Source organism: Strongylocentrotus purpuratus, unplaced genomic scaffold (genome assembly GCF_000002235.5).
Source record: "Strongylocentrotus purpuratus isolate Spur 01 unplaced genomic scaffold, Spur_5.0 spur5_scaffold_7, whole genome shotgun sequence".
Classification (NCBI taxonomy): domain Eukaryota; kingdom Metazoa; phylum Echinodermata; class Echinoidea; order Camarodonta; family Strongylocentrotidae; genus Strongylocentrotus; species Strongylocentrotus purpuratus.
The window spans coordinates 20,559,247-20,577,765 of record NW_022145613.1 but is presented as its reverse complement, the minus strand read 5'-3'; the positions used below and the strand labels follow the sequence as shown (position 1 = coordinate 20,577,765).

The 18,519-nt window shown below is 37.0% G+C and overlaps 1 protein-coding gene across 1 annotated transcript in view; it reads right to left on the bottom strand.

The window, feature by feature from the left end:
• The window catches only part of LOC586388 (ubiquitin-conjugating enzyme E2 E1), a 40,890-nt gene extending 22,775 nt beyond the window's left edge, over positions 1-18,115 (bottom strand). The window contains exons 1-3 of the mRNA XM_003728055.3: positions 17,971-18,115; positions 17,213-17,461; positions 10,193-10,243 (exon numbers count right to left, since the gene is read on the bottom strand). Coding sequence (XP_003728103.1) covers positions 10,193-10,243; positions 17,213-17,436 — 275 coding nt within the window. The 5' untranslated portion in view covers positions 17,437-17,461; positions 17,971-18,115. The remainder of the gene's footprint in view (positions 1-10,192; positions 10,244-17,212; positions 17,462-17,970) is intronic.
• Between the last annotated feature and the right edge of the window lie 404 nt (positions 18,116-18,519).

The window sequence follows — 18,519 nt, the reverse complement described above, 5'->3', positions numbered from 1 at the left end:
TTTTCTTCCAAAATTGTTTGGCACATGTCATTTATTTGTAATCTTCAACATTCAGTGTAAGTTTCGTTTGATTCTGTGAGAATTAATTTTCTTTTTTTTACCAGAACTGGAGTTTATCTTTAATTGGCCTTGCAGCTGGATTCGCAAACCTGCACTGTGCATGCTACGTAGACCATGCGTAGACCCACTAGAGGTCAGTGCGTTGACCCCATTTAAACGTGTTTACAAATTGTAAACGCACCTTTTTGTAAGTCTACGATTGGCGATCGTGATCGCCGTTTTTCGGTGATTCTACAAAAGTGAGAAAGGACGCAACCGTGTTTTGAACTAAACGCGTAACAGATGCCTGATTCTGGCCAGAAAAAGTTGAGCATAAACATACGGTTCCTCGGTCAAAGATAAACTGGATAAGATAGAGTTTACATTTAACATTTTTTCTACAAAACAAACTGGTAATCTGATAGTATGCTTTCTTTATGGAAGAGCAATTACCCATTTAATAAGTAAATCCCATCACTGAATTACCAATGCTTACCAATGAAGCATACAGTGTAATGTCCTCCTACGTACACGCATGCAGACAAAAAGGTGCTTAGCTGAATTATTTTGTGTTTTCTTGATGCCCCCAAAGCATTTGAGAATCATGGATTGTTATTCACGAAAATGAGAATCGGTAACAGGGGCATTCCCCCATTCCCCCATATTGAGTAGAATATTAATATATTGGTATGGTCCCCAGACTATGATTTATGAAGGTGAGATGGGGTAACTGCCTCTCTGGCACCTTTCATGTTGGTATTGGTGTTCGGCAAGAAAGTATATTGTCATTTGTCTCCATACCTTTTTAATTTTTATATGGATGATTTTTTTGTAAAAATTGAATAACTGTGGTACTGGCTGTTTTGTTGGTAAAAATGTTGTATCAAAATTAATCACTTAATGTATGCTGATGATCTCGTTATTTTTAGTCCATCAACTGCAGGTTCACAGAGCTTGCTAAATGTTTGTTCTCAGTTTGGTATAGAAAATGATGTTAAATATAATGCGAAAGAGAGTCACGTTATGGTTATTAATGGTAAAGAATTAAAGTTGGTATTTCCAGATTTTTATTTGTGTAGAGCTAAACTTGATGTTTGTAAAGAGGCTAAGTACCGTACCTAGGTCATTATTTTACTGAGGACCTGTGTGATGATAGAGATAATTATAGACAGTGTCATAAACTTTATGCACAGGGCAACACATTGTTCAGAAAGTTTCATATGTGCTTTCGTAAAGTTAAAGGTAAAGACCACTTTTGGAAACGCCCCCCTCTCAAAAAATAAAATGGAATCATGTGAAAAAATATGTTTTGACTAATACGTGATGATACAAATTTTGCCAGGAAACCGCCTACTACCGGTAATTGATATATTTGGTAAATTATTATATCTATTTAAATTGGATAGATATCGAGCACGTGTCGCGAAGTCCCGTAAACATCTTTCTGTGTACAGTGCTAGTAACTTTACCAAGACTGGGCCAAATGTTGATGATTCCAGAACCTTGCAGTACACACCAATACTTATATGCTAGATGATCAACTTTTTCTGATCGATTCCACAATGCAATCGCATGACCACAACTGATCTTTACCTTTAAGGTTGAATTATTTCATGCTTATAGTACACCGTTATATACTGCACATCATTGGAGTACACTGTAGGTATAAAAAAAAAAGCTCAGTAGCTCACGGTAGCCAATAATGATGCTATGAGGATGCTCTTACAAATACCTAGGCACTCTAGTGCAAGTAAAATGTTTGTAGATGTGAATATACCTGAATGTTGTAAAAAATCTAATTTTCAAGCTTATTCAGAGACTTGACACTTCAGAAAAAATGATTATTTAAATGTTGGTTAAAGATAAAGGTGAGTTCTGGTAATGCGATTGCATTGTGAAAGAAAAGGTGTGGAATGGATCAGAGAAAGTTGATCATGTAGCATGTAAGTATTGGTGTACACTGCAAGGTTCTGGAGTCATCAAAATCATAGTAAATGTGGCCCAGTCTTGGTAAAGTAACAAGCACTGTACACTGTGGGACTACACAAATGGTGTCGGGCGGGGCAAGTACTACCTGATTTTCTTATCTTTCTATGTTCATTACTCTGCCAGTATACATTTTCTTCCAAAATTGTTTGGCACATGACATTTATTTGTAATCTAGAACATTCAGTGTAAGTTTCGTTTGATTCTGTGAGAATTCATTTTCTTTTTTTTACCAGAACTCAAGTTTATCTTTAAACCCATTGCAAAGCAGTACAAGGTTCACCTCAGACTTGTGGAAGTTCGATTTCAGTAGCTTGTTGTCAAGGTCGGCAGAGCATGGCCCTCGCGTACACAGATAACGCGTGGCGCACGCGCCACGCGTTCCTGATCGGCCCGACCTAGCGCCACGCGTTCTTTTTTTTTTTTTTGAAAAATCAGAAAATTCCGGATTTTCTGGTCCTAGAAATCCCCCAAAACAGAATATTCTGAATTATTCGTAAGGGTTGGCAGGTATGGTATTAAAAATTCATCAAATTACTTGTAATACTTGTAAAAAATAAATTTAAATTAAAAAAAATAAATCAAAAAAAAAAAAAAAAAAATCAAATTTTTACTTTTTTTTTGGGGGGGGGGCCAAATTTTCCCTCGGGTCGCGCCACGCGTTTTTAATTTCTTGGCGAGAGGCCTGCGGCAGAGGTTGATAAAAGTAGTTTAGTTTTGTTTCTCTTTATATATCTGTATGTCTTCCCCTCTTATTTGTGTTCATTGTTTATATCTACATGTAAATATGTCAGTTTTAAAGGTGAAATTCAAAGAAAATCACAAATATGTCAACTACTGTATCACTAGAAACTGGTAAGCTAACAGATGGCCATCGTACAGGTTTTAGGTCAACTACATATCGGGTGATTTATAAAAAATAAAAATACAACCACCTCCATAGCAGCTGGGATATACGAGAGATTCGCCGGAAAAATAATGTTTTAATGACGTCACTATATGGACCAATACTGCCCAAGCAGACGACATCCTATAAAGAATGAACATAATTGCAAAGCTATTATTTGTGAAATTATAATGAGTTTAGTGTATATACACCATTCAAAAGGGGATATGACCCGATTCTGAAAACTAATATCTTTTGCTTGTAAATATAGGGGATAGGGGATAGGGGTTAATTAACAATCAAATAAACCAGACTTTCAAATTGAAAACCCCTCGGAATGATATTGAGGATGGCATTTGTTCCCTCTTGAACCGCCAAACATACCGTGGTGTATGAAGCTGAATATACAATGGCGTCTTATTTTGTTTACAAGCGACAGATTCCTTTGTATTTGTCATCAAAAAAAAAACATGCGCGGGGTTTAGAGTGAGGCAATAGATTATACATTTAGCCTGACGGTAGTGAAGAAAGAGAAAAAAACTCGAGAAGATGAAAAAACAGGCACTGAAAATGTGTGAGATGTCATGGGACATCGTCTGCTTATGCAAATCGTGTCCATACTGTGATCTCACACATCTCAGCAGCGTTCAGAGAGCTCTTCAGGTGGTATGCCGGGGCTGTATTTAAGAGTTTTGTAATTTATAATCATCATTACTTTTAATGTTTCTGAGCATTGAATTTTGATAACCATGTCGAATCAAAGTTTGAACTACCGTATTTGCCGGCGTAAAGTCCGCAGTATTTTGGAAGGGAAAATATCAAAAAGTCGGGGTGCGGCCTATGCGGCGAAAGAGTAAAAAAAAAAAAAAAAAAAGTTCAAAAACAGCACAAATTTGCACATATGGGACTGAGAACGGTACAATAATTATACCACTATGGTACAGGACATTTCCACACATCTTACCGACAATTTTATCTTGCATTGTTGACATGAAGACGAAAATAAACTTCCAAAAACAACATCTGCCGATAGATCTTGATCCAAGATCGTGCCAATGCATTGCAAAAGTAAAAGAAAGGCCCGTTTAACGGAGCTGCCGCGAAGTATCCAGCACGCGAAGTCGCTATTTTTAATCCATTTCAATACACAAGAGAGAGGCGCAATGTATACATCACAGAAAACTGCAAGTGCTAGCATCAGTGCGGGATGGCCGAGCGGTCTAAGGTGGTGATTTTAGTCACATCAACATTTGTACGCAAGAGATCATATCCCGACTTCAACAAAAGTTTTTTTTTTTTTTTTTTTTTTTTAAATGTCAAAATCGGGGGTACGGCCTTATCGCAGGAAAATACTGTATGCAATAATGAAAATAAAGTTAGTTTTTAAAATCAATGAATATCTACTTTAATCATATGTTCCCCTCTGATACCCCTTGCATAGTGCATCTATTGGAGTCACACCGATGCAAATACCAATTGAATTTTCCTTATGTAAACAAAGGTAAAACCGCCGTTTACCCTGCTGTCCTTTTCATACTGCGGGTGAAATTCACTTGCTGTGGCGAGCCCTTACCGGAAGTGAAGAATTATTGTGCAATTATTAAGACTGCGCCTCATCCAGCTAGCATGCAGCATGTTCAACAAAAAGTCAACACAGCTGGTTACGAAAAAGCTCGCGTACACTGCAATCTTTGACCATTTTCATCAGTCTTTTAATCAGTGTTTTTCCCGAAACGCATTCACAGTGGCTGTTTCATTGGCGTCACACCGATAGAAATTAATCGCCTAATTCTCTTCTTTTCATCAGCTTTTTCTCCTCTGTACCATTCATAGTGGCCGTTCATCGGATGCGTCCGGATGCATCCGATGAAATCAGGCCAGCTTTGAAAGGGGTATTATTCTTGTTCATTGTTTATATCTACAAGTACATGTAAATATGTTATATGGACCTCTACTCTTGCAGCTGAGTCTGGAATAAAGTCTTGAATTGAATTGAAACAATACAAATTACTAGCTAACTGCTGATGCTTCTGGGTTTATAGCTCTGCTACACCTAATGAACTCACTCCCTCTGGAAATACTCTAATGACCATCTGCCTGTGAGGTATGTCAACAATACCCTGTTCAGTGACACACACTCTGTACATGTACACAAATATACTCTTAACCATTTCAGAGTGTGCATTCACTTTGAGGGCATGGCTTAAATATCTGTGTGTGATGTACATGTATAACTCAGCCGCGTTGTGAAACTGAGCTGACAAGATACGGCCTTGTGATCTCTAAAGCTCTATTTCATACTGAATAAATGAATTAATGATTGCTACATATATAAGTTTCTTTTCCTGATAGAGTGGAGTGAGAGAGAAGCAAAACATCTGCTGGAAACAAGATATCAATTAAAAATATCTATACCTTTTAAACTTCAAAACAATCATTACCTCTTCTTCAATATTAAAGGGATCGTCGAGTTCTGTTGCAGAGGCCGCCACGCAAAACTATTTTTTTTGTGAGATAATGGAAAACTGAGTGTCAAATTTTAAAGAACATACAATTCAAATGATCTTTGTTACATCAAAATCGGTTCAGAGACGGCTGAAATATCCATAAATATAACCATTTATAATATTTGTGTACCACCATAAATATTAGATAATTTGAACCAGCCGTTGAAAAAACAAAATGGCGCCTTATACGTTTTATTCAAGCCAATGCCGATGTTGGCTTTTTGTTGGCTTTTTCATTTTGGTTATAAAACGCACAACCAGACGGCCCATGTATTGTTACTTCTAATCAATTAATTAATTAACAGTCACTGTATTATTTTTAAGTAGAGCTGAATTGGTATGATCGTATTGGCTAAATTTCACTTTTGGGGGTCTAAAATTACCTTCATAGCAAGTTTAGGTCCTAAAAGGACACTAGAAATGTCATAAATAAGAATAAGAGCAATAACCATGCACTATGAAGGCATTTGCGGTCTGAAACAGGAACTCAACTATCCCTTTTTCACATCTTGGTGATCTGGTGAACAAATTACTCAATACAATCAATTAATCCCAAACACAAGGCTACAGTTGGGAAGGCATAGAGTAGGAAGTCAATACGGTGAATTCACAATCCATAGCACCATCTAGCGACACCAGGGTTTAGTCGTTTTCATATTCTGCATTATGGGGAAAAATCTACAAAACTATCAGCTGTGGCACCGTTATGTACCCTGGGAGACAAGGGGATTTAATCTGAATATTTGGTGGGGAAGGTTTTAGTTTCTTATACAATTACTGGACACAGACTTTTGCATAAGGCCTGTCCTTCCTGTCTAGTCTCCAAATACTTTTATTAATGTACATGTTTAGAATGTTTTCCCTTTGTTCCTCATGTCTTCTCCACTTGTGTTATTTTCATGTTATACATGTATATTGATACATGTATTATATTTAAATTTTTTATATGTTTGTTTTCCTTTGTATATTTTTAATGAAAGTATTGAATAAAGTGAACTTGAACTTGAACTTGAGTAGCTTATCAGGGTTTCATAAATTGTGCACCTTTTCCAAAAATATTGTTTTGGTCAAAATTGACCATTATGGTCACTTTCGATCAGGGGCAATATTTCCAATTGTTATTTTCAACATCAGAGATTTAATTTCTCCTGCTCTTGAGCAGGAGAATTTAATCGCCTGTTTCTCTTCTTTTCAATGGCTATTCTATCAACATTTTCTCCTCTGTACCATTCATAGTGGCAGTTTCATCGGATAGGCCGGATGCATCCAATGAAAATCAGGCCAGTTTGAAAAGGTTATAATACAGTGTACAAGCACATGAGCAAATGCATAAACCCTACCAAACTTAAAGGGATTTGATAACATTGTTCAGATTAGAGAAAATGGTACTAATGCAATGACTTCAATGCTAGATGTACAATGAAAGATAATCTGGACATGTAGGCTAAGTACAACTACAAAAACAAACAAAAACAAACCTATTACTAATAATAAAAATTGGGAAAAACTGTTCTGATTGATTCCTCAATTTTCCCAACTATATTACAGTTTAATTACATTTTAGGTAAATATGAATCGTCACAAAGCAATAAATTGGTTCTACAGTGTACCGGTATTATGCAATTGCAGACATTTAAGTGTTGAAAGATTTTTAAAAGCCTGTCTAAGTGATATTTTCATGGAAAAAAGGTTGGGAAAATTAAAAAATGATTGGGAGAATTTATTTTTAGAGGGTGTCGCACAGTGTTGCTTCAAAGAAAACCACAAATATCTTTGTGGTTTGAGAATTTGTTCAGCATTTTTTTGCATGTTAGAGGGTTAGTACAGTAGAATTAATATGATAAGTAACATTTCATTCAAAAATTGTGCAGATTTTTCATCAACCTTCAACAATGTTACTGAGTCACTTTAATAGAAATATTGTTTGTGCAAACTTTGAGCATAAAGGGCTACACAATGTAGTCAGACCTCACGGATTAATAAAAAATAATATGAATTCAATGATAAATCCTTCCAAAATTGCTATCCTCTTGTTTATGTACAGAAGAAATTGAAAATCATTACTGAACTACCGGTACATCTACATACTGTAGGTCAGACCCCAAGAATTGTATGCTACTGAACTCCCTCAACAATTTTATTGACTTGTTGTAATCGCTCAGCCACAAGGCACCAATTTTCTCAAGACAGATTGTCACAGACCTCAACGATAATATCTGCAAGCCAATAAGTGCTCTCTTTGACGTTACGTCAGTGGCAAAAGAGGGGATGGAGGCAGTGTCCCTCTGCTTGATTGACAGAACCCCAACAGTTTTATTATTGAGGTATGACCACTTTTATCCCTATCAATAAATTATGCATACCGTATACATGTAGTTTATTGTTTTCAAACAATCCCTGTATGAAACAAATCTATCCCATCATCAATCAATACATGTACTGTATGTATAACTATTGAACAAAATAATTGTTTTAGGAACTTCTGTACGGTATTCTCGTTTTTCAATATTCATAAATTTCATCATATGATTTCTTCTACATGTACATGCATATGATGCTTTCATTGCAATCAACTTTCAATTTTGGGAAGTTAATTGATTATGCAAATTTTAACATTCAGCAGTGTAAAAATGTCTCTGTTTTTTTTCACATTAGGAAAAATTTGGATGTTAAAGTTTCATTTGACATTAAATTTGATATGATCAGACCAATTTGAAATGTCAGGGCCCATTTCCCGATTTGCTTGTTATGCACTCAACAATTTGTAATCATTTACATATTATTATACAGTGTCAAGTTACTCTCATACATGTACAAGCTGTACAGGTAATTGGCAAATTTAATGGTAAAGTTTTAGAAAATATACATTATTGCCACACAATGGTAGAGAAATACCAAGATTAAATAAATAGCAAACTGCCTGAATGACTATACTTAAAACAGTCTGGAAGTCGCTTGGCCGCCCCTGGCCAAAATGATGCATTTCCCGCCCCTTGATCGCATATGAATCGTTGAAAACTCTTAGCACTCGTTAGAAGATCTTGATAACTCGATACAAGTCGTACACAAGTCATCGCAACTCATACCGAGGTCGCGTGACTCGTACATCCATCGTAGGAAAATGGATAATGCGTTGTATGATAATTCATGCAAATACCATACAAACAAGTCAACGCAAAGCATAGCATCCCCTCGCAGGGTACAAATGGCCTATATACGTCAGAACAAGTTACCTCCATCTCCATTGGACTATACTATTATATTACTAGGCAAGGAAGTTAACCACATTTTTACATATATAATTAGGTGTTTTTGCATAGTTAATGAGCTATGACCTTTCACCTTTGACCTACATACTCAGAAATCGAACTTGGGCTGTACACATATTTTGATACCATGTACCTTCATATTAAATTTCATTAAAGTTTGTCAAACATTACTCAAGTTATCGAATAGAAACCAGATTCGCACATTTGATGAGCTATGACCTTTGACTTACATACTCGGAAATTAAAGGCTGTGTTTTGAAACCATGTACCTTCATATCAAATTTCATAAAAATCCATCAAACATTACTAAAGTTATCGATATGAAACCAGATGTGTAGTATATTTATGTAGTATTACGAAAACCGTTAGGCAAACGGTTTTAAAAATTTGTAATTCCAATCATAAATATCTTGATAATCAGACAGGCGATCAGCTTGTAAAAGTCATGGAGTTCCTGAATGACCAAAAGGTTTATAATTATCATTGCAGCATGAGCTAAATCCAGGATTTTGTTTCAGAATCTGAGACAAAGTTACCAGATCTCTTTAAGCGCTATATCAAAGCTAAATATTATCCTTGAACAAAATAAGTACATGTACATGTACATGATCTAGTACTACTATCTTTACATTATTTGACAATCCGATTCCGATGAGGTACATGTACATGTACAGTACATGTAATGTATACAAATGGGAAGTAAGGGGTTTTGTCACTGTTCTAGTCACCACTACGTGTAAACAGTTAAAGACCTCTATTAGCTCTAGATGATGTGCCAGTTTTTATTAAAATACATGTACATGTACATACCCTGTACATACTAATTCTATATAATAGGCAAAAAAAAAATGAAATGTAGAGTAGCAGTCACAATTTTCCCCTTCTGTTGCCATTCCTTCTTGTTGTTGGCAACCAGCACATACACTGTGGCCCGAATTCATAAAGGAGGTTTGTCGACAAACCTTGGTTTGTCAACAACAAACCTCCTTTTGTTTCGACAAACCTTCTTTTGTTTTTTACAAACCAAGGTTTGTAAAAACGCGTCAAAACGCGTTGTCTGACGCACATAAACCTCGGTTTGTCGACAAACCTCCTTTGTGAATTTGGGCCTGTATGTACATGTACATGTTCAGTGAATGTGCAATAAACACACTTTTCTTTCAAAAACAAGAGAGGTATCCTCTGCAGCAAAGAGCCATTGGAAATACACAACTACTACATACACATACATATATATCTGCAATAATCAATTACATTGACATGTCCTCAAGAGGTGAATCAAAGGCAGGTTTATCGCTGAAATATTTCTTTTTTAATATTTTTTAATGCAACATATACAATTTTTTTTTAAATTTTTACTCCAAGGTATTTTTAATAAGACTATCTAGCTTTAATACAGTATGTGCATATTATGAAAATTCAACTGTTTTATTTTTTATTTTAGAAGTATTCTGCATTAACTCTAGGTTGAGGTTCTCCAAGATTGAACAAAAAAATTAACTTACCTGCAATTAGGTGGTGGATCAAGGGTTATCTCAGCAAGTTCCTTTTGGATCCTGCATACAAATTACGAACAGAATAAGAAAAATTTAGTTACGTTTCTCTATTTCTGTAAGTAATAATAATATGTTCTGTATGTAGGGCTCTCACACAATTGGTTTCTCAGCACTTTACATGGTATAAAGATGGGGAAATTGGTTAAAAAAAATACATCTTTAAGTGCTTCATAAATAGTGTCAGGTGTGGGTGCTATAATACAGATGTTCCGAGGCAGTTGATTCCAAAGGCTGGGTGAATATGATTGAAAAGCATTGTCATCTGTCAGTCACTGTGGATGTTCTGGGTTTGTGGAGAAGGAAAGTCTATCCATGATTTTTTTTTTTTAATGATTATGAAGAACCTCTCAAACATCATTTGCAGCAGATGTCTACAAGCAACAGTCACCATGTTTACAATTTTTTTTTCAAGATCCTTCAAGCCATTTGATCATTCAAGAGTCAATGCAATGAATCCGGAGCACTCATGGCGCGGGCGCGACGAAAAGGGCAATTAGATTGCAGTATGTGTGCAACAGCGCCATCTAGTGCTGCATGAGCATGCCTACCATCGGGAGCAATTTCACGGAAAACAATTGCGCCTTGCGTCTAGATTTAGATGACTTACGGGCGCAATTGGTGACTTTGCGAGCGCAAATTTGTGCCCTGCGCCGCTTATTTCAAGGCTTACAAGATGACATCTCCCTGCATGGACCATGAACTGAAAGTGCTATGATGTACACTGTACATGTGAACCTTCGGAACAGATTACAAAATAAAGCTACACTTTTCTTTCAAAATAAGTTTAGACCAGTGTTGACGTGTTGTACATGTACAATCAAGACCCAAACTCTCAAGACGCCAAGGCCAAGGCATTCATGGTTGATTCCATTCGATGTGTCCTGTACGACAGATATACATGTACATGTACATGTCCTTTTCCACATATTTCATCCAAAATGAAGCATCTTTTGATTTGACTATTGAATAAAGGTGCTTTCTGGTATCACTACCATTGGCACTGTCCAGGCCCACGCTTTCCGGTACCCGTACCAGGGAGAGCGCCGGCCGCTGGCATGGTACCGTCGGTAAAAATGTTTCCAAGCTCAATCACTGTCAAACTTACCACTCAGAAACTGGGACCAAATGTCCGGATTTCTGTTTGGACTCTGAGGAAAATGGATTATTCTGCCATCTTTGGTTCAAAACAGCATTGTTTACTGTTATCATTATTATTAAATCGGCGCCTTCAACTGCAACACGTAGTAAAACTGAGTGTTCCCAGACGAACCTGGGATACTGCTCCTGTGGTATGGTGGTGGCAACAACAAAAAATAATAATAATAATAATTTTTTTTAAAAACATGGCGTCCGAATATTCGAGTATTCGCTTGTAACAAGTTGTAAGCCTGGGAGTGTACTCGGGTACCTCATTACACGGTTGTGCACAGCCTTTAAATTCCAGTCTCACTTTCTGCGAAGTTTCGTGTTTGCAGTTAAAAACTGCTTTCAAAACTAGGGGAAGATTCATGAAAAGACTGGAAAGTTGAAACTACAACTATATCGGAGGTGTACGCATATGCGCTGTTCAGAATGTTATCGGCCGTGCGTGCATACTATGCAAAATGCGTCATCCAGTTGTTTTTACGTTGTGGCTGCTGCAGATTAGTAAACTCGATTTGTGTTATAATTGCAGCAACTGCACCATATCTTCACAGTACTCACAGTACCTACATTATACTAATTTATTTATTACGGTAGTCATTGTTTTGTTCAGTTTCGACTCATTCTGACCAGGCACCACCACAAGCATGTTTTATTCACGACATTACAAAGACCAAATCGATGATGCTCTACACCACGGGTGGCCAACCCGCGGCCCGTCAGCTCTTCTGGTGTGGCCCGCATTGAAAAAGTCATTATAAAAATAGCTCATAAATGAAATGCGGCCTGCATAGCAGCGATGAAATAGGGTAAAACATTTACACACAGCTATCTCTATTTCCATAATTTGTTTTCATCATTCACAACATATTGACTCATTACTTGGTTGATACAAAACTTCTCAAATTCCCTCTTACCATGTACATGTATCTCATTACATTAAGGACATTAGCATCACTCGCCATGTTAATTTCAGTTTGTAATTTCTGCACGCAGTAACGTTCGTAAATAAACAAATGTTGTGAATCGAGAAATAGGTTTGAAATGCTATATTTGTCTCAGGGTTGGCTTATTTCCCGGACGCCGGGAAATAAGCGGTATTTAACGGTATTTACCGCTTTTTACCGGGAAATATATTTTTCCACTCACTTGTTCATAGGGATTGTCCAATTTTGAACATAATTACAATGGTGGTGAGTATGGTTGCTCTTGTGTGTACTATTTGTGTGTGTGTGTGTGTGTGTTCGTTCGTGTGTTGGTCTATGTCTGTAATTATGTAATGCTGGAAAAAAATACAGGAAAAAGATACCAAATATACACCTAATCTAGATATGATGTTCTTCATTAAAGGGAACCAAAACCTTCATACTACATGTAAGTTACTTTTATTGTAAAGTTTAAGATATTTGAATAAAATCAGTAAAAAATTGAACAAAATCAGGCAAGGAATAAGGAAGTTAAAGCTTTATAAAATGACTGGTCACTAGAGGGCGATATTCAATTTGATGACATCATTTGTGGACAACTCTCCATGCCTTTTGTACATCAAATTTCACAAGTCTTTCATTTTTTTCCTATTTAATTGTGTTCTTGATCGTATTTCATAACATGTGAAGTAGAATATCATTTTGCATTCTATTATCTCAATCACAAGAAAGAAGGAAAAACATGAAATTTGATGTACAAAAGGCATGGAGAGTTGTCCCGGAAATCAAAGTAAGCCTGATTTTTTTTCCTCACTGATTTTGTTATTTGCTTGTTTGTTTTTGGAAAATTGCAGGTGTACACGTATTGCATGGGTGTGTGTGTGTGTGTGTGTGTGTGTGTGTGTGTGTAAAGGGGTGGGGGTGGGGGAGAAGAGTACCTACGGCCAACCAAGTTATGCCTATCGTTGGCTGTGGCCCGCGAGCTTTAAAAGGTTGGCCACCCGTGCTCTAAACACACATACCGAGTCCAGCACACAGTCCTGCACGTATAACGGTACATGGGACTACAACTCTCCTGCAAGAACCCCTATGGATGGGACTACATGTACACTGAACGTTCGACATGAGTTCCTTGATGACATAGACATAGCCTTCAATTTTTCCCTCGACATAACCATGTGACGTAAAATCATGAAAAGATATTCGAATGAAGCTGTAAAATACTTTGATTTATCATTTACTAAAGTCTCCATCTTGCGCAATGACGGAAAATTTGAAAAATACTGCAATAGTTTCAGAGAAAAAAATTACAAAAAATGGCGCTTCGTTTTGCAGTTTTCGCATATATGTACAGTGTATATTAAAACAGGGTTTGACAACTAACTGCGATATTTTTGAGATAAAAAAACTCTTTTTCTTCAATTTGACGTTTTAATAATTTCATTTGGTGGTTTCTAAAGCAAGATTTTACAGTTTATCTGAGACTCTTTTGTAGCGGTTAAGTGTAAACAAGTTGTTTACTTTATTCAAAAAAGGCTTCAAGGATGAAAGCTTTCTCACATTTAATTGTAATCTAGACCTGCGATCGAATGGTCGAAATAATTCCACATAAAAGGCAATTACAAGCTCTTATCTTTTCAGGTGAGTTTTTAGTTGGTATTATCTCTTGTTTACCATAGCACTCACACAAGTTTATACTGTATGCATGTACAGTACATGTGTCATGTACATGTAGCCTGCAAAAGGGACACACCACCTTTAACAAAGATTTGTGTATTAAATTTGATTACATAATGAAAATTGCCTATTCTTTCAAACAAGAAGATGATTATCTGCATAATAAATGCTTCTGCCACCTTTTCTTTTTGTTGAAGATAGTAAAATAGGGTATCTGCTCAGGTATATTGTAGCTTGGCTTCTACTGAACAGTCTGGTTGTGGCATGGTGAACTGGCCCAACTTTGACACCAATTTGTATATACAGTGTAGTGTCTTTAAGTGTATTGTATTGGGTGGGGGGGATTAAAAACTTGTCCTTCTCGAAATTGTTTTCTTGATTTCAGGCTTTCAGAAACTAACATAAAGATTTTAAACATATGAATGAAAGTTCTGTAATGAAGTCTAAAAAGTTGGGAAAAGTTGATAATTAATGAACTAAAACATCTCCTATAAAAATTTAGAAAATGTGGGGTCATGGTCGAGAAGATACGTCGACGGACTGTCAATCACAAGGTGCGTGGTTCGAGTCCCGCCACGGCACTAATGTCCTTTGGCAAGACATTGATCTACATTTGCTACACTTAACCCAGGTGATGTAAATGGGTACCTGGCAGGAATTAATTCCTTGAAATGCTGTAATGGCAGCTAGGCTTAAGTCGGGGTAATAATAAATGCGCCTCGGAATAGAATTTTTAGATTGATGACGGTATAGAAATGCCTATTATTATTATTACTATTGTTCTCCCGGACTTAATAGTTTCATCTCAATTCTAAATACATATATGTAAGCCTGTTGTTGAGATGTATATAAGACCGCAGTCGTATCTGGACAACTACCACCTGGACAATTACACCCCCCCCCCCCCCTCCCTCCCCCCAAGTAGTTGCAGGCACAATCCCTTGTCAGTTGATGTGTTACAGTGTCTGCACTATGGGACTACAAAAGGCTCTGTATTTTGCTGCTCTGGACACAGCCAGAAACTGACAGATTTAGGCTCTGCTCAAGGCTTTACGAATTGTGGTTTAGGGTCATATTACAGTCTATGCTTACAGATTAACTACTACTGGACTCCCAAAGAACAATTACACCCAGAACCTTAGTACCTTCTGCCAGGAATAATATTACAAGGGCAGTATAAGTAATAACATCCAAAGCTGGCATTTTTTATCTCTATCATTTTTACAACCGAACTATTTCGTCATGTCCTTTGCAAAATGTTAAAATGTCAACATTCAGGCACCTGCCATCTCCCTTCAGGTAGTGAGGCATTTTTGTATCTTGTCACTGTCAAATATGCATGTCCATATATTTGAGGACAAAATTTCATATTCTAGGGAAATAAAATGTTTTAAAAATCACTCTGACGTTTTACATGTAACACAATTTAGAAACCCAGCAGTTGATATCCAGGTAACAAAAAGCTGCCCAGCACACTTATGATTCTACAATGTACAGATAACTCTGCATAACTCAAAAACACAAGTCAAATTTCCCCTACAGTACATACATGTAGGACATGTAAGACAAATCAATTTTTTTACCCAACTATGCAAGACATGTACATCACAGTACATGTACATATGTTTCTTATGTCAAATGTTGTCAAACTCTTTTATGCAGTCTCAACAAATTTGCGTTATGCAGAGTTAACTGTACACGTATGCTTAAAACTCAATGACCTGCGGCATAATTAAAAAAATAAGTTTCTGGCAGGTTGGACAAATTAATTAATGCATATTGTATAGAATTCATGTTTCCGGGTCATTCCATGGAGTGGCATTTTTCCGATCTCAACCATACAATGTATGCTCAAATTGATAGCCAACTACATGTATGTTTGGAAGTAGTCTGTAGTCTAGCTTCATGGTGAATCAATTTTATAGACCCACATCTTGTAATATATTAATGTACATGATGTCCATGTAATGCTGGTTTAACCAACAACAACAAAAGCATAATTAAGAAAAGATTTTGAAGAGAACCAACTGAAACTTGGATGATTCCGGCAGGGTATAATAATCTAAAACTAAAATCTAAACCGGTAGTAACATACAGTATATATCACTGCACTTCTTACTCAAAAGGTAAGTTAGCAGAAACCAGAATGTTCCAAACATTTTTAAAGGTAAAGACCAGTATTGGAAACGCCCCAATTTCAACAAAAGAAATGGAAGCTCTTATTACCAATCATGTGAAACAATATGTTTTCACTAATACATGATGATAACAAATTTGCCGGGGAAACCGCCTACTAATTGATATATTTGGTAAATAAGTTTATCTATTGGTGTGTGAGAGATAAAGGCACATGTCGCGCACGTGTGCGTAGTCCCATATACATCTTTCTGTGTACAGTGCATGTAACTTTACGAAGACTTTGCCAAATTTCTTATCATGTTGATGATTCCAGAACCTTGCAGTGCACACCAATACTTATATGCTAGATGAAACCTTTTCTGATCAATTCCACAACGTTTCTTTCACAATGCAATCGCATGACCATAACTGGTCTTTATCTTTAATAGAAGATAGTCTACTCTAGATAATAGATATTGACCTTTTCATGTAAACAAAATATATTTTTTTTAAAAGCATGTCACACCAATCCTATTATGAGATAAAATATATACAATGTTATTTGAACAAAGAATCATCTTGTGATTAGTTCATCACTCTCACCCAGTGAGTCACTCTTTCAAGATTTCAATCCGCACACAAAATCACAATCCCGACATGCATATCATGTACGTAGAGTGAGCTGTGCCATGCACCGTGCACGCATGCTCACAGTCACAGCCTGTGCAAGTTGTAAGCTTCTGCACAGAAAATCGTATTTTTCTCACTTATGGCACAAAATATTGAGAAAAAGTTGGTATATTGTAATGAAGATTGGTAAATGGGACCCCAAAACATAAACATGATGGTTACTTAGGGTCTAAATTTAGAGAGATAACTGTTTATAGCTTATATGCAAATTAGGTAGCTCGCCAGTAAGTGGAGCGGTGAAGTGGACTTTACATACACATCATGTCAATGGCTGTTTTCTGATTAATGCCATTGATCGCATAGTGCCACGGCGCTGTACGCACACTAAATTCGCCTCCGATTGTTCACGGCATGCCGACTGTAAATACTATTTAAAATCGGTATCAAAGAGAGAGGGGTGAAATTAGTGGCAAACCTTTTGGCGCTTGAGCTAAGCGGGCTCTTGGAGCCTGGTTTGCCCATCGAGTGATTCGGTTTCACCTCTCTATTCCCTCTTTCTTGGGAGGAGTGTCCACCTCGTCGACCACCACTTCCAGCCGAAGACGGTCGACTGCTCGTAGTCGATGAGCTCGGAGCAGCTGGATTCGAAGGTGTTGTTCCTGACGGCTGGCTCTCAGAAGCTCGGTTATTATTCGGCATTTTGCCAACGGTCTGCAAAACAATCCTGTGACAAAAACAGACAGGTCATGAACAACAAAATATTACTAAACAAAAGAGACCCGGCCGCGCTAATGAGTTTCAAATCCCGAGGCTAAGGTGATGATCATTTTTTACAACTTTGTTTTATTCCTCTCAACAGTTCCGACAAGATGCTCAAACTCAAACTAAGAATTCCTCCCAGAATGAAATCACAAGTTCGATTGACGTGAAACTTTTAAATAATTGCCCGCAAGCAGTCCTACAATAAACAGATACACAAACATCTTAGAATAATCCACACATTTGTCATTCATCTAAATCCCAAGATAAAGGTAAAAATAGAAAAATTGTCACTTCTTCGCTTCGTCTCTCGACTCACACACGGAAAACGTTTCATTCAGTCGCTTTCTCTCGCACACAAATCCCGCGATGTCGGAACAAAGATTTCGTAACTTCTGCACAGTGCACACAATATACGTAAATGTGTCTGTCAATTTTATAATTAATTGATAAGTGATATAAGAAATTAAATACCTGATCAAAGATTGATTGGAGACGATATATTCCACAAAATAATCCCAAATAGATACGGATCCGCAACAGCAATTCCGTGTGGGGGAAAAGCAGTCGGATCTTCACGCGCAGGGGAAAAAACTGCTGTGCATACATACAGCGCACATCCGGCGAACCGTGTGCCATTATTTCTTCCGTACACACCCCTCCGTATAATGGTTGTAAATTTTGTGTGGAAATCGTCACTTTTCTTGTTGTACCGACCTAAAAAAAAAAATCCCCATCTCTCATTCCTATTTTGATACACATACTTTTTTGGGGTGAAGAAAGAAAATTTACAAAAGCATGTAGTTCAATGATTTAGCTGTGATATTGATGAGAGATACTATGACCAGGGAGTTGGAATGGTATGGGTCTCAGATTTAGTTTTGACGGGGGTGTGAGTGTGACGCTGAAGCCTCGAAACCCCTACCCAATTTTGAGGGTCATTTGAGGGGATTTTTCTCGAAATAATGTTTGCCATTATGTAAACACTCGGAAATTTTGAAAAAAACGGACCCATGTTTAGGG